Source organism: Anas platyrhynchos, chromosome 5 (genome assembly GCF_047663525.1).
Source record: "Anas platyrhynchos isolate ZD024472 breed Pekin duck chromosome 5, IASCAAS_PekinDuck_T2T, whole genome shotgun sequence".
NCBI lineage: Eukaryota > Metazoa > Chordata > Aves > Anseriformes > Anatidae > Anas > Anas platyrhynchos.
Window position 1 is genome coordinate 32,027,752 of NC_092591.1, and position 16,394 is coordinate 32,044,145.

A 16,394-nucleotide genomic window follows, 5' to 3' on the forward strand; every position below is an offset into this window, starting at 1 on the left:
CTCGGCGCGGAGCCGCCTCCGCCGCGCGGAAAGTTTGCGAAGCGCCGGGGGGAGCGGGGCGGGGGCTGCCCCGGCGGGGCTCCTCCTCCGGGGCCGGGCCTGGGCCGGGCGGAGCGGGGAGCGAGCCCCCAGCCCCGGAGCCGCCGCGGCTGCCGAGGGAGCGAGCGAGAGAGCGGCGGGGAGCGGGGCTGCAGCGCGCAGGAGGAGCCGGCGAGGGGGCTGCGGGGCCGGGGCGCTGCCAGCATGGGGCGGCGCGGCGGGGGCTGCCTCTCGCCCGCTCCTCCGCGGCTCCTGCTGCTGCTGCTGCTGCTGGGAGCGCTGCTCCACGCCAGAGGTAAGCGGCTGCCGAGGCGCCCTCTGCCCTCGGGGGGGGCCCCGGTACCGGCCGGGAGCCGCTCACCTGCCCGCGCCCGCCCGCCGGGGAGCGCAGCCCCGGGGCCGCCGCCGGAGGGGATCCCTCGGAGGGGGTCCCCGGAGCCCCAGGCGGCCGCTGCCCCCCTTGGGAGCCGGGCGGCGGGCTCGGGCTTTGTTCCCGTGGGGCGGGCGCGCAGGTTGCCTCCGAGCCTGCCGTGCCCGGCGTGTCGGGACAGCCGCCGCTCCGCAGCAGGAATGCAGCCGCGGGCCCCTTAAAGGCGCAGCCCGGCTCCGCCGTGGCTCCCCCCAGCCCCGGGCTACCTGCCCCGGCCGGCACAGGGGGTGGGGGGGGCGCTTCCCCCAAAATAGCGGCGGTGGGGCTGGGGGGAGGCTCGGCGCCGAGCGGGGACGCGCTCGCAGCGAGGCTCGTCGGGGGAAAAAACTTGGCTCCGCGGTTGCCCCGCCGCCTGCGAAGCGCTCTTCGTCCTCGTGCGCGGCGGTGCCTTGTTTTCCGAGCGCGCCCGGTGGAGGGGAAACCATCCAAACGCTCCTCGGGATTGTTTATAAAGAGTTGGGAGGCTTCGGGGGGAGGGGAGCGGAGACACGGACCTCGCTTCTCTCCCTTCGCTCCTCCGGCAGCTGCCGCGGGATTTCACCCATCCTTTCTCTCCTCCGCTTCTCTGAAATTACAGGAAGCGTTTCCAGTGGTGCTGCTGACCTCCTCCATCGTTCTGCAGGCATCGCCTCTGGGGCACAATCACATGGGGTTTGGGTTTCAAGTAATATTATTTCTCTTCTAACAAGGGACCTAATTGCAGGCAGCTTTGAAGAAGGTGCTAAAGCAGCTCGGGAAGGCTGAGTAGAGGGCTGCAGTTCCGTGTATCAGCAAATCTGCTTTTTAAAGCAAGAGGTGCTCTTAAGTTCCCAAGTGCCACACATTTAGCTGCGCTCTAGGAGTGAGAAGGATGTAAAGCATAGGTCTTCGTGTAGGTACAGATCTGGATGTGTTTTATTTTGGCTGTTACCCAGGTGCTCCTAGTTAATGTGTCTGGGCTGTTAACAGCCATGTGGGGGATGTCTGATTGTAAAGAGCGGGTTTGTTCCTAGGTGGTTGTGTCTTGATGTCTCTGGGACACTTTTTATGGCAGTTTGTCTCTCTTTCAAGAAGTTCTCCCATCAGTGCCCTTTTCTCTATCCTCTTGTCAAGTGAGTGTGAGTTTTTGATTGGATGCACCAACTATTTCCAGAAGTGAGCTGCTGCTTTCTTTCACAGGGAGAAGTGCTTCCCAATAATGCAGGATACAATTCCTGAACAATATTTTTTTGTATTTTGAAGTAAGGAAAAAGATAAGGAGGTAGCAGAGAAGATGCCAAAGCCTGTGGTGAGTTGATGGCCCTAGTTTCCACCCACCCCTTAGCTTTTGCAGAGCTTTTCCCATCGGTGTTCCTTAGAAGTACGTGTGGGGACAGTGTGTAGCTCAACTGTCATAAAGCATCAACAGCCACAGAATTTGCAATGCCAAACAAGTAAATTATAGGAAATGTTAAAAGCACCCGGTCATTTACTGCCTGCCGAACCTCACTGCAGGAGCGGGTAAAGCAAACAAATCTCCAGGACTGAACTTTGATCTTCTGTTTGTGGATAGGGGCAGTTAAAACGGGAGAAGTCTGTGCAGGGGAATAAAGCAGGTCTGCAACTATCATGAGCTCTTGGAAGAGCATCTCACAGGTAACAACAGGCACAGAGGGGGAGAATTAAAAGTTAATGGCATGCACCGGTGGTGCATGGTGATGAAGGGCCTGATGGTATGATGGTCTGTGTTAGTATAAACACAGAATGTCACAGAACCTGTCTGGGTGATGTGTTTGCTGTTCTAGCTCCTGGAGCTCTGCCAGGAAAATACATGGCTAGTATCAGAGCTTCCCTCCCCAAACATCTTGACTCTTAGAGTCACAAACTTGAAGGTGGTACCTCTGGAGAAGTACAGTTTGCAGTGGGAGTCAAGATCTCCACTACCTGTGTGTGGCATCACTGTTGATTGTACAGCTCTGAGCCAGGTGCAAAGCGCTTGTTTTCCTCTTGCAGTTTAGAGCTGATAATGCTCTTCTTCCTGGTTAGGCTGAGTGTACTTGGGTTTGCTGTCAATCAGGTTGGATGATATCCCCAACTTGTGCTGGTCATGACATTTCTCTTGACCGTTTCTTTTTGTCAAAGCGATGAAAGCACTGAAAAAATCTCCACTTTTAAAATGAAGAGTAAGATGCAGCAGGAGAATGAAAATGTTGGGTGTCTTATGTTGTTATTTTTTAAACAATTCTTTGTCAACTAAAACATGGTAGCATGTGAAAAATAGTGAAAAAGCATAAAACGTAATCTTCCAGTACGCAGTTAACGTTGCCGTTTATTTAGTGTAGATAAGCAACGTTCTTTTGTGTTCTAGTACCAAATGCTTTCAGCTCTGTGCTTCAGCACTGCTGTCTGCACTAGAGAATCCCTTCTTGCATCCTGGCAGTGTGGGTGTATGCAGCGACCAAATTAATAGGCACTTAGTTATGTAAAGTGCTTGCATTTCCAGAGTGTCTTGTGAATCCTGAAGAGGGATGTTCTGTTCATGTGGGCCACAGGTTGGGATTTCAGAGAATTGGAGACGTTTCCCTACATTCTGTTTGTTGAAGTTAAACAAGAAAAGGTGGTTGAATGTAAAGATTATGCAGTTTTTTGTAGTTCAAACCTGAAAACAGTACTTGCTGTATGTTAACTAGGAAAAGAAATCAAAGTGATTGTATTTTGTTTTAACTCCTGAAAGCCTGCAGTTCTCCAGACTAGTGACATTAACATGAAAAAATAATTAAAACATTCATTCTGTGAGAATGATCTGTAGTCTGATAGTCCTCTTGAATTTTACTGCACTCTTTTGAAATAGGCAAATATTATCCTTGTTTTGTATATGTGGGAAGCAAAGTAGAAATTGTCTTGCCCAAGGCCAATTCCATTTGCCCTAGAATGCAACTTACCATTGAACACAATAGAATGCATGCTTCATAACATTTTGCCTCTAACATGCTTCATAACATACTGCTTATAAAAGCTGATAAAGAGATGTTATCTTGAAAACCAAGGTTTTAAAAATAGGTTAAAAAGTAAGTGCATGTCCTACACCTTCATTGAATTCTTCTGCTACTTGTGATTTTGTCTATTTCTCTTTTTTAATAATACTTCTATTTCTTTAGCCGATGACCAAAGACAAATGAGATAGTGGAAATTGACTGACTCTCCATCAGGACATACGAATTACAAGTAAAGTGTTGTCAAAAGAAACACACCATAAAAGTGGACAACTTGTTTACTTTTCTGTTATTTCCACCTTAGTTATTTATGATGTTATCTCACCCAGTTTTATATTACAAGGTGATATATACACACGTGCATTTATGCCAACCATCATCCATTAAAGATGTTTGACTATACCTGATATAACATCCAGAGCTGGAGCTCTGGCATGCAGCAGACCCACTCCATTAATTGGCATCCTGTATTTAGTGGCTGTCTGTGTTTCACACAAATCACGGCAGAGAACACTAATTGTAATTGTCATCCATGCATCTAATGAGCTTGATGGTTCAGCTCTTGCTTTTGCATCTGTAGTGCCTGTGGTTCTTTGACGTGACTGCTATGTTAGGCATTAATCTTTCATGGGATTTTGTTGCCTATCCTGCATGAAGACTGGGCACTGTAACGGTTCCTGAGTCTTTTTGTATCATCTTCCCTGTAGATTTCCATCTCCCTGTAGTAAAGATAAAAACAGTAACTGCATGGACCTGGGGACTTGTAAACCAAAGGCTTGCAGTTTATTCCTTCTGTGTATCAGGTTGCTCTGGGACTGTTACCTTGGGAGTATTTGGCTGCCATCCTCTTGTGGGTGAGTTTATGTTCAGGTTTTTCAGCTTTCCAGTTGGTTTTTTTTTGCTGCTACCTGTTAAATGCTGAAGTATTCCATCCTGTGTACTTAGTCTGAGAGACTCTTGAGCTGCAGTCAGTGCTTCTGTGAGGAGCAGAACTCCTCCTAGATTGCCATGGGCCCAGATGAAAGGAGACTCGCTATGCAAAGGCAGGAAAATAAGTTCTCATAAGAGTTTATTAATGTTAAACATTGTGGGCTTTTGCCTTGCTCAGCTGTGGAAACTGAATACTGACTGAAAGTCTTCATATCAAGGAATTATGGTGAGATTGAAGAGTCAGAAGCCTGATGGTCTGAGATACATCTACGCGTCCTGCTACAGGCATGTTAGCACAGCTTTGGAGTGTGAAGAGGTTTAAGAGAAGCTTCTGTTTTTCATAAGGTTCTTCTTAGGTTATTAGATGTCTCTGCATTTAACCACCAGTCAGCAGGTCACAAACTATTAAGATAAATGGATAATAAATATCATATATGCAAAGTAAATGTTTGTACTGCAAATTGGAGGCTTGTCAAAAAGTGTCTGACCAAAGACTACGTGGGCTCCTGTTTCCCAGGCTGTCAGATGTTGCTAGCAAATTCCTGATGTCGTTGTAATGCTGAGAGCTAAGAAGCACCAGCTACTTCCCCTGGATGGGTTAGGATGACAGGAAAATTCACCTCACTGTAGCATGGCAATGAAGATGTTTAACGAAGTGTTGTCCAGCAGAGCTTCCAGCAGAGACCGTGTCTGCCTGAAAACAGATTCCACATTCTGTGGTGTCAAGGTGAAGCCTTACTCCTGGAGCTGAACTTGCCGGCAGTGAGACATCGTCAGGCCACGGGGCAGAGGGGACCCTTCTCCGGGCTACCAGCGTGGTGACTTCCTCCACATGCCCTAGCACGGGGCATAGTCTTCTGTATCTCTTTGTTAGTGCCTGACAGCCCCTCCTGGCTGCTGGAGCTTTCTGTTCCTATTGCATAGCAGCAGTTCTTTAATCAGAAATCTTGTTAGTATTCAAGGATAATTGATCCGACTCTCTGGTAGGGGGTGGGGACCCAGCCTTGCATCCTTCTCCTACTTGCCACCCCCAGTTTGACCCCTGTTGTCTCTTTGTTTTCTCCTGTTAAGTTTGTGCCAGTGGTGTGTGTGTGTGCTGTTTTTCCAAGCAGCCTGAAGTTGGCTGTAACCAAGAGCAGCAGTTTCCCCGCTTCCTGGCGTTTAGTTGTTCGGCTCCATTTTCTGGTCTTCTGTGTTTTTGATTTGCAGAGAAGGAACTTACTTGGTGCCCCCGGGCATCTCTTAAACCCATTAGAACAAACTCCATTATTTCCCTGTACTTAGAAATCCTCCTCCTTTAGTCCCAGCATCCATCAAAATAATGTATCCTCTGTAAGGCCCTCTGGAAAATGTTTAATAGGATCTTTTCAAACTCAAGGACAGTTCCAGTTTGCAAGGGGGAGGGGGGATGGCTAATGGAAGATCCGACTGTGACTCGCAGTAAGCCTGAACTTGGCCTGTGTCAGCTCTCCCTTCACCTCCATGCCGAGGGAGTGCTGAACAGAGCGGATCCAACACTGGGATCAAAGCTGGGAACAAAAGGCTTTGGGAGAAAAATTTCCCGTCTGGCCAAGAGGCAGCCACACAAAGGTGGTGCATAATTTATCATTCGAGGTTTATTTCTGCTGTGCTTCTTCTGGAGAGGGAAGAAAAAAAGCAATGACTCTCCTGCTGTTTTGAAGGGGATAAGTGATGGCTTTGGGACTTGAGGCGGGAAGCAACTAGAGGTACCATGGAAAAGCCTTTTCAGTACAGTCTATGCCCAGCTTCTCTCTTCTCAGACAATGTCAGGCAGTCTTTCTTTTTTTTGGGGGGGGAGGTGGCTGGGAGCCGGGGGGAACCACTCTTGCCTTTGGAATTTTTGAAGAGCGAGTACTTCTCACTGCTCGAGTCATTCCCAAGTCCCAGTGTGTGGAGCGGAGCTGATCTTGGCAAAATGAAATTGTTTGCATTTCTGAGGTATTTTCCTTACCTTAAGGATCGGTCTAAGAGCTGTGGCTCTGTGTAACGTGGAGGAAGAGGCTACGTTTGCCTGAAGGGTTTGTAGTCTAAATTAGACATCTGATAAGGATCAGGGATGTGATAATTCTAGTGGGATAGATAAGGTCCAATATTAAAATAGCATAGCTTTCTAATTAAATTTCCTTTTGCTTTGGTTTAATGGGAAAAGCTTCGGAAAGGTTTTCTTTCCAATCACTTCTTAAAACAAGGGTAGAGAGTTGGGTTGTTCTGTTGTTGGTCTTTTTTTTTTTTTTGGATGGGGTTGGCATGGAAAGCTACTGAAAGGTGGTAAATGGGGAAACGAGGATGAGGAAGCAGTTGTAAGAGTAGTTCAAACCATGAGAAGAAAGGAAGGGGGTATAGGAGCACAGATGCTAACAGAAACAAAGATAGGGATTTTGGAAACGAGAGCCAAGGACTTGAGCTGGCAAAGGAACAGAAGAGCCACGTAAGGAGATCCAGGTGGAATAATTATATGAAATCTGATGGCAGAAAGTTATTAATTAGGTAGTGTAAAAGATAGAAGTTTTCAAAGCGGAGGTGAGCATTGAGCAAAACGTAACTGTTGAGGTAGAGAGAGAGTTATTTTAGTGATGCTTTGAAGGAAGTGGCAACTTGTTAGGTACCCGCAATGGTAGAGTTCCTGTCCTAATGGGGTGATCTTAAGCCATATGAGGAGCTTAGCCATGGGGACAAGAGGTGGAAATGGAGACTGACGCTGGCATAGTACAGGGATGGTAAACCTGTGAGTTAAAGGTGGTGATGGGGTTGTCTGCATCTGTGGAATTTGGGACCAGTCAGGCTTGGGAGTGTGTACAGCCAGAAGGATTTTTGCATGGGATGTCCAGGAAGATAGAGAACAGTCCTGTCCGGAAAAGGTTATGAAATGGGAGAGCAGAGTTGAGGAGAAAAGCCAGGAGGCTGGAGATGATTGCCTGGAAAAAGGCATAAAGTGAGAAGAGGAGATCACTCTGAGTTTGGAAAGAAGTCTGGGTATAGGCAAGGAACGGGACTGGTGACAGAAAATATCCTGCAGAAGGAGACTACCTCTGCCTCCTCTCCATTGCTAAGTGAGGGGATGACTCACTAGGGAGAACTGTTACAACACTGCCATGTGACGTTCCCAGCCTCCTGCTCTGAAAGGATCATAAGAAGCCTTGTGTGGCTCTGTAAGAAGGTTAGAGGGAAATACGGGCTCTGCTCCTTGAGCCTGTATCTCCAGCTGCGTCAGTTCGTTTGATTTGGTGACAGCTGGAGTGGCTGGGAGAGGTTCTTGCCTAAGGTGCAGCCCTTCGCTGCAGCAGAACTGTGTCTCATGGGATCTAGGGTTGGAATAAAATAAAGACACACCTTTTTTTTTTTTGTCTTTCTTTCTTTTGTGCTCCCACCCAATTTTAGTTCTAAATTTCCATATCTGCTGAATAGTCAAATGCTTTCTTTGCAACTCTTGACTGCAGGAAAAAAGATGAGAAGTCTCAGGATTATCATTAGCTGCTTCTGTTCTGAGCTCCCAAGGATAAAATTAGGAAATATTTTTTCTACGACCTCAGAGATTTTGTTCCTCTCCAGTGATTTTGGAGCCTGTTACTCTTGAAAAGCCTGAGGTGTTTCTTACAGCTTGAGGACATGCCCCTAATTTGTGCTGCCTTTTGAAAAGGCCTTGATCAGCATAGCGCCTATTAGCATGAGGAAAAGCATAATGGGCCTGGCTGTGAGAGAAGACTGGAAAGCTTGTGGTATGGGAAAGGGAAATAGATGGGAGGTTGCCGTTCTGGAGGTTTTAACATCCAAGAAGCATGAAAGGATACTTACAGATGAGTAGGACATAGGAATACTATCGGACTACCTGCATTTTTGTCATGGACCCTCAAAAAGAAGTACTGAGTGTCTAACTCTTAGAAATAATGTGGGAGACTAGGTGAGGTTTCCTGATCAGGGCACAGGGAGTTGCCCTGCAAACAGATGTGGTTTTAATGCAAGGGAAGAGGTAGGTTGAATTGAGAGCCATATTCATGCAGAGGGAAACTGGGGAAGGGATTTTTCTTGGGCATTGATGTGGAAACAGGGAAGAAGTGAACTGATCTGGTTGGTGAGGTTCCTGCCTTTGGCCGTCTTTACTAGGCTTTAGGGAAGACTGCCTGTGGGTCTGACTTCTTTCCTGTACCCAGTCAAGCAGCGAACAACAGCTGCGAGAGGGTGTTGACTCACAAACAGCTGATTCACGAGCGGTTAAGATGTCTCCACCGCAAGGGTGGTAACCTCATCTGTTGTCCCAGTTTGAACAGTCATTGCTCGTGAATCAACACCCTCCGTAGGCTTTTGTTCACTGCATTTTTGTGTAAGAAAGAATTCAGAGCTGCAGTCAGCATTATCTTAAATAACAGAAGGCCTTTAGGCCTTTTAGGCATTATTTTTATTTTTTCAGGCCCACAGTTCTTTTATCTGTGGAGCAGGTGGATGCCCTGTCTGTGCCTCAGCTCCTCTGGGAGGGCAGTTTGAATGTGTCTGCATCTTTGTGAGATCTGTTGAGTAATTTCTAGGCTACAAGTACTCAAAGGCTTCTTCCCCGCCTAACCAGGGAAGAACCACCTTGCTGATCCCTGCCTTCCGCAACTTTTCACTAAAATCTTCTTTGGCTTGAAATGGCTCATCTGTTCACAGGAGAAACCCATTGTACCTCTGTTTCTTGTTTGTGACCTGCCTTCTGTGAAGTGGAAGATGAGGAGTTGTAATCTTTTGCTGCTCTTTGTGCAAATTGCAGACTAGAACAAAATTAGTTCCGTAGGTTAAGTTTTCCAGTCATTGTCCTTAGATTTTTTTTTCCTCTTTGTTTCTGTTCTTGTTTGTTAAGGTCTATTCTTCACCCACAGCTCTTCAGAAAACCAGAGACTGAACACTGAAGCTGAAAAGGAGTGTCCAAAAAATAAGTAATTCCTGTGACATTCTGTAGTAATGTTTTGTTGGTTGTTTCTTCTGGAGAAGTAAACTCTTGATGGCAGTAATACTTGTGCTGGAGGGAGAAGAGAAGCTCAGATGATGAGTTTCTGAGAAATGACCCATAACCACTTTTTGTGCTGCAGATGCTTTTGAACAGGCTGGCAGGGAAAAGGGGTGGCAGGCACTTGCCTACTTTAAACACTTGACAAAAAACCCTGCTTAGCTTAATCTGGCATGCAGGGCCAAATCTAACATGGTTACAGTATGGAACTAATGGGAGATGCAGGGCAAATTAAACCTATGTACAATCCATCAGTTGTAGAATAAAAATAAACAGTACTCAGAAGCCTTCGAGCAAGGAAGGGAGTGAGGCAGAGATGACATCTTCGGTATGTACATCTTGACTTACCCTCTCAGGCGAAACAGCCTCTGAGCTTGGGCTTCCGCTTAAGTGACTGGGACAGCTGCCAAAACACCTACATTTGCTAGCTAATGTACTGCGTGCAGTGCATTGGTCCTGCAGGTTAATCTGGGTAAGGCATGATGTGATATCTGGGCTTGTTTGGGTCTTTTTCTTGAACAATGTCGTAACAACATGATTTGCATGCTGTATTTCAAGGTCTTAAAATAAACGTGGTGGGGATGCTTAAACTGACTATTAAAGTGTTGTGAGGAAAGAGGGCCATCAGTTACGCCACAGAAGACCAGATATGCCTAAGGAGCCAGCTTCCCTGACCTTGCAGTCTGCATACCGAAGTCTGAGGTATGTGCAATGGGGCTCTGTGCCCTTTAGAGACAAGTAGAAGAGGAGAGGCTCACAGGAGGGAAATGACTGTAGCTCTGTAAGGAGCTAATTATTCTGTTGCAGGATAGGTCTGGACTGAGCTGGGCACGCAGCAAGGTCCCTCTACAGCCCTGCACTATCCAGCCTGAGGAGCCTGTGTGTGTAAAAGGCTTGATGCCAGTGTGGTGATGCTGGGTACTTGGAGGTCCTATCAAGTAAGACTCACTTTAACTACTTAAACAGTGAGATCTGCGAGTACAATCCACAGATTTTGCTGCTATACCATTCAGTGGCAAGTTAAACTCAATTCCCCCATGGATGAATTCCAGAGCTCTGTATATCCTTACATTGTAACCAAATGGAAGTATTTTATTTTCAGATCTGCAAAGATGTGGTGGGACTACATATATGAAATCTATACAGTGATAGCTGCAGAGTAGGACTGGGAGGATTTCCATTGCTGATGTTTGCATAGAAAGGCTTGGCTTTGCTGCTATCTCAGCCAAAGCGGCAAAAGCTGCCGCCTCCTAAAAGTTCTAGAGACACATAAACTGAAACCAAACGAAAATGCTGTCCATTCCTATGAAAATATTGCTTCTTGGACTTGGAACTCCTTTTGAGTCTAATGAAGCAAAAAAATGAATCCAAAATCCATCTGCTTGAGAAACTGGTCTGAATCTAAACCAGAACACAAGTTTCTATAACAAAAACAGCAAAAAAGTACAAACCTAGTAGCCAGCTAGACTGCAACAAGTTATTGCGCAAAGTTATCGTGCTGGCAGATAGCATAAAATGAAATGTGCAAAACTAAGTCAGACTCTTACCAAATCCTGAACTGGCATGTGCAACTTTGAGTTGGATACAGGGAAAACTCCATAAATCAAACTTTAAAAGTCTGGAAAAGAGAAGTAAAAGTAGAGACTTAGAAGGAAATCTTCTGATTCTGTGAGTAAAATACAAAAGTTGAGAGAAGGCAAGAAAAGATAATACTAGAAATAAAATATTTTTCATTTGAATATTTTCATTTCTATTATTGGCCTTCATGCGATGTAGCCTTCTCTTGAAACCTTTGTGGAGGCAAGCACTTCATATGTTGAATCCACTTTTGGGAGAAACTCAAGTGTGGTGTCTCTTACATGTGGGTAACACTTGCAGAGCTTGTTTTGCCAATAAAATTATCTTTGAATTGACTGTGGTGGGATGTGGTGCAAGTTCTGATGCAACATGAGGTTCTTTGTAAGTGCGGATTTTGATGAGAACTCCTCTCTAAAATCTCTAGTAATTTTGTTTTCTTGTTGCTGTTGCGAATTGGCTCCTTCCTTTCTGTGGTCCATTGTTGTATGGTTGATCTTTGAAAATGAAATGCCTTCCATCTGCTTAAGAAATTTGGTTTATCCTTGGAGGCCTGAACTACTGCCTTCCCTAGTAGGAAATAAACAATGCTTCCAACTGTCCCCAATTATCACCCACTTGCCTTCCTGCAGATCCACGTCTCTTGCAGGGCCACTAGAAGAAATGACTTATGGAGCATGAATTGCATTTTTGCTGTCCTCTCTTCCTTAATCTCTGCAAATGTAGTCCCTTCTTCCTGTTTAAACTTTATAAATTAAACATACTACTTAAAGCATTTAAACAACAAGCTGGACAGTAGCTTACTTGGAGCATATGCAGTAGCTTTTTTTTAGGTGACGTAAGTGACTCACTATGTTCCTATGGACACATTCAGGTAGCTGACTTGTAGTCCAGGTAAGTGTAACCCAACCCTATGGGAAACGTCTTCAAAATACAATTTGAGACTAATATAAAGCCTGTGTTTCAGAATATCAGAATGAGAGGATTTTTTTTTTCCTGCTGCCACTTGCTTTTGGTACACCCAATGCCTCTCTTGGTGATAGAGAGGGGGGAAGAAATTGGTAGGAGTACCAGGATGCTGTCATGGCTGAGGATGGTTCTCTGCCTGGAATATATGTGACTTGGGCTATAGCTACACAGCTTCCTTGATGCACGGGCTATGGTTTCACGCTAAACCTGATCTAAAGTAACTGTGGCTTACCTCACAAGAGCAGTCTCACCCTCGTGTCCCTTTGATAGGTTTGTGTGTGTGTGTGTCAGCTGGATGAATTGCTTTGGCTTGTTCATCTATCAACAGAGCTAAGCTGCAAAATGGTGAAACCAGCAATACCACAGATTGCACGGCATTTTTGAGCTGAACAGAATTGCTCTTCAGTGAGCCAGTCGGTATGGACTGATTGAAATATGAGGGATGGAGGAAGGCAAGGCCAACTTAGTTTTTTTCCTTTGGTAGTGATTTGCTGCTTCTTTGCTTTATCTTAACTGTAGGTTGGAAGGACTAGCTCTGGGAACAAAGAGAGGGCAGAATTCAAGCATGAGATTCAGTTTCTGTAGCTCATGTAAAATGTAACCTGTCATGCCTGTAATTAGCAGTCCTAACTGTATTAGCATCAACATGCAGTGAAAGATTAACCTATAGTTATTGGAACTGGTGTAGTATGTTAATTAGTGATGCCTTTTGTGGGGAAAACATCTGTTCATTAAGACTTGAAGCAAATACCTCCTATCTTGTGTTACTTGGGCTAACACAGACTTATGTTCTGAGTTGTTGCCAGAGAAGTTGTCAATCTAAATAAGAAAAGCTTTATCCCCTTGCTAGCTTCCATAATATTGCCTTTTAAATGACTGATGTGTAGTGAAGAGTTATTTTTTTGACCCTTAGTTGCAGGATCTGGATTTGAGTTTTATTCTTCCCACCTCTCCACTGATGTGGTGATGTAGTTTGATGAGCCTGGCGTGGGCACGCACACCCAAGGAGGCACAATGCCTCTTTCCTCCTGAGTTGATGTAGAAATGGCAGCGATGGCTCTAAGTGCCTGGCTGGTCCAAGGAAGACAGAGGTAACTGTTTGGAAACATCAGCTGCCTAAGCAGCCATTTCCCTTCTCCCTGAATGATTATGTAGGAGACTGAAGGGGAAGATCTGCACGGGCTGAATCTCACACATGAGTTGTCAATTGGATCGTTTAAAGATCCACTCTGATGGAAATCAGAGCTTTGCATTGTTATATGCAGTGTGTGCATACAATAAGGACAGTCCCTGCTGAAGAGTTCCTAATTTCTGCATGCAGTAAATTGACAGATGTATCAAGTAATAAGAAGAAACATAATAAAATACTGATAAACATAGTAAGTAAGGGCTCTGAAATGTTTTGCCCTTTAGTCTGTATGTTGATAATTCTTGTCCTCTCCATCCTCAGAATGCCTTTTTGTTGAAGCTGTGTTTCTCTATTCTTTTTTTTCCCCTTCTGACATGCTGCATGCTGCATTATCACTAGTAAATGGATACATTTGGTATGTGTGGGGTCTGATACCAGGAGAATGAAAATTATTTTCAGATGTAATGCCTTTCTAAAAGGATCTTGCTGCGTTTGTCCTAGGTAGCACATGTTCCTGTTTTCTGCCAGTGTGTTTAATAAATGCTTGTCATTTAGTCCAGTGAGGGGTATCATATCTGAACCTGTCTCACAAAGATCTTTTCAACCTTCATGTCTCTTTCGTTCTTTTCCATATACTGACTGTAGCAACTTTTAGGATGGATCACAAATGGATATTTAACCATGTAACCACAAAGGTCAAGAAATATGAGAACAGACGCATAACTTGGACTTGGTTAGGAATCCAAGTGTTAAACCATGGATTCCTGACTTGGAATAGTTTAGCTGCAGCCAACTTCAAATAATAATTATTAAATGTTCCTCTTGCTGCTTTGTAGCAGGAAGCTAAATTGCTGGGTACAATTCTGTAAATACGTAGCTGGCCTTAGCAGCCATACTCCCAATAGCTTAAGTGTGTTTTTCTTTCTGAAAAGCTTTGGAGATTTTCTGTACAGTATTTGACTTGGGAGCGTCCCCTTTGCAGGCAGTGGCGTAGCTGTTCACCGTGATGGTTGGGCCAGGTGTGCCAACAGTTGGGACTTTCTTTTTTTCATCTAAGGATAGATGACAACTTGATTTTGGAGGCAACAGAATTTCTTCTTGCAAGGGTAAAAAACTGAACCATGGTAACTGGTTGCTTAAGAGCTCTTTTTTTTTTCTGCGTACTGAAGTCAGTGGCTTTTTCCCAAATTAGAATGTTATGTTTTTAAACATTTACTGTACTCAAGTGTAGAATGATCTAATTCACCATGTTTATTCCCTTTCATAAGAATTTTCAGCACGGCAGCATGCATACCCAACTTCTAAATGCACAAACAATTGGTAAACAGACTGGAAGAAGAAAACAGCTCCTGAGCCACTGTAGTAAATATGTCTGTAAAGCCGTAAACAGGAAATGACCCCAACTTCTTCTCCTGTCAGTTTGGCTCTGGGGCTATGGTTTCGTGAGCAGTGAAGCTGAGTGAGAAATTAAATCAGCTGGGTGAAAAGGAATTGGAAGACCCTTCCAATTTCCCCTGCTTACCCTCACTGTACCATTTTCCCTAATCTATTTCTTAAAAGGCTGTACAAAGACCCGTGCGAGCTCATGGACAGTCACGGGGCTGGTAGTAGGGAAAGGAGGGCTGGGAGCACTTGGAGCTACCGCTCCTGCTGAATATGAAACCACAGTCAAAGTTTCTTTTCTGTTTTGATCAAGTATTAGTTTGTTTCTGGAGGACCTGTGGGCCGTCTTACTTCTTAAACATAGTCAAATGAAGACTGCTTCCTGTCCTTTGCTTGTCATGCACAGAAGAGGGTTTGTTTTGGGAGGATATCTGGCAAAGAAATCAAGAAACTAGGTTATAGCATGAAGGGCAGGAGATTATATCTTCCACATGGAAAATAGTCATGCTCTGTTGAGGACTTGATACCTAAATCATCTTGTATGTATTTCAGTTTGCCAAGTATTTGTACAGTTTTAAGGAGGAACATGGGAACAATTTCCAGAACGCTGCTGCTATTTGTAATCCTAAATTGTCTGATAGCGTACAAAAAAAAAAAAATGGATGGAGAGGAACGAACCTCTAAGCACTCTTCTTCTCAGAACCTGAAATTAATCAACTTTCGACCTCCGAATAAAGGACCAGGAAATGGGAAAGCTAACTGAGCTCAACCTCTGAGGAAGCCCCTATTCCAAGCTGAGATGTACGCTATCATGACCCTAATGGCATGTAGCTTAGAGGCATGCTGTGATAAGCATACAGTAGACTGATCTCGAGCCTTCAAGGCTTGTTGGCTGAAGGTCTAAATGTACTAGATGTTCTTTGTAGAGAATTATCTGTAGGAATAAATATTATGTTTTCTCAGGGTTTAGGAATGGGCGTGCAAGGTACAAGAAATACTTAGCAAATTCAGTCAAGATACAGCTCTACACTGAAATCTTTTGCCCTCATCATAGAAATCCTTTTTTTTTTTTTTTTTGTGACTGAAAAAAGTCATTTTACTACATAACCACTAAAATAGATTACTACATAACGTCCACTTAGGAGTGGAAAGACAGGAAAAAGTCTGCATCCAACTGAAAAAAAAAAACAAACAGGAACTTCTCAAGGTAGATAGTAATTACTGGAGATAAAGTTCTGCTACAAATGGAAGTAACTAGAAGAGTAGCCCCATGTTTTGCAGCATCTTTGCTGTTGTCCAGTTATTTTAGGTGGCGGTTATAACACTGAGAGGCTTGGGTCGTTCTTTGATCAGAGAAAGCACGCTATATTTGGCTGGATAACGTCACTTCTAGCAGTGCCCACGAGTTGTCTCAAAAGCTTGATTCAGCTTGACTTGTTGCACCCTACTCCTAAAAGTACAGTGGAATAAGGGAAGGAAAATGGCTGTCAAGACAACAGAAGATGGAACAGCTACTTTTCATGTTTTTTGGCTCTGAGATGATGCTTCCAGTACGAGGCAGCATGCCTGTGTGTAAGGTAAACCTTTGCTCTGTAGACAGAAAAGGTTAAAAAACTTTATTTAAAAAAAGTGACAAAAATTCTTATTACAGGACTGAATGGTGTATCTGCTGAAATGAACTGTGGTATTTGTGGGGAATATGTGTTTTGTTTTGTTTTATTTAGATATGCATCTCAGGTCTTAGAGCTTGGTCCAGGAAGTAGTATCAGGAGGAATTCTTAGTAATATTGTTAATATTGGCTCTTCTCATGAGAAAAATCTACAGGCATCTTTACCCTGCTTTTGGATGGAAACAATGGTTATTTCAATGTGTGTGCATATTTTCTCGCCCCCAAAAAACTGGTCGCAGAGAAGAAGTTTCATGAAAATAGGCAGCACAATAAAGGGGAGGCACCACCTAAGTGACTGGGTTGTAGGTGAAGATTACTT

At 44.6% G+C, this 16,394-nt stretch overlaps 1 protein-coding gene across 3 annotated transcripts in view; it reads left to right on the forward strand.

Moving 5' to 3' along the window:
• Window positions 1-101: 101 nt before the first annotated feature.
• Window positions 102-16,394, forward strand: part of LRP4 (LDL receptor related protein 4) — a 73,995-nt gene continuing 57,702 nt past the window's right edge. For 2 of the 3 annotated variants that reach the window (XM_072038690.1, XM_027459348.3), the window contains exon 1: window positions 103-334. In XM_072038690.1, the coding sequence (XP_071894791.1) occupies window positions 244-334 (91 nt within the window). In that variant the 5' untranslated portion in view covers window positions 103-243. Of the gene's footprint in view, window positions 335-16,394 lie in introns of all 3 variants that reach the window. The other variant, XM_072038691.1, reaches the window with a different exon arrangement.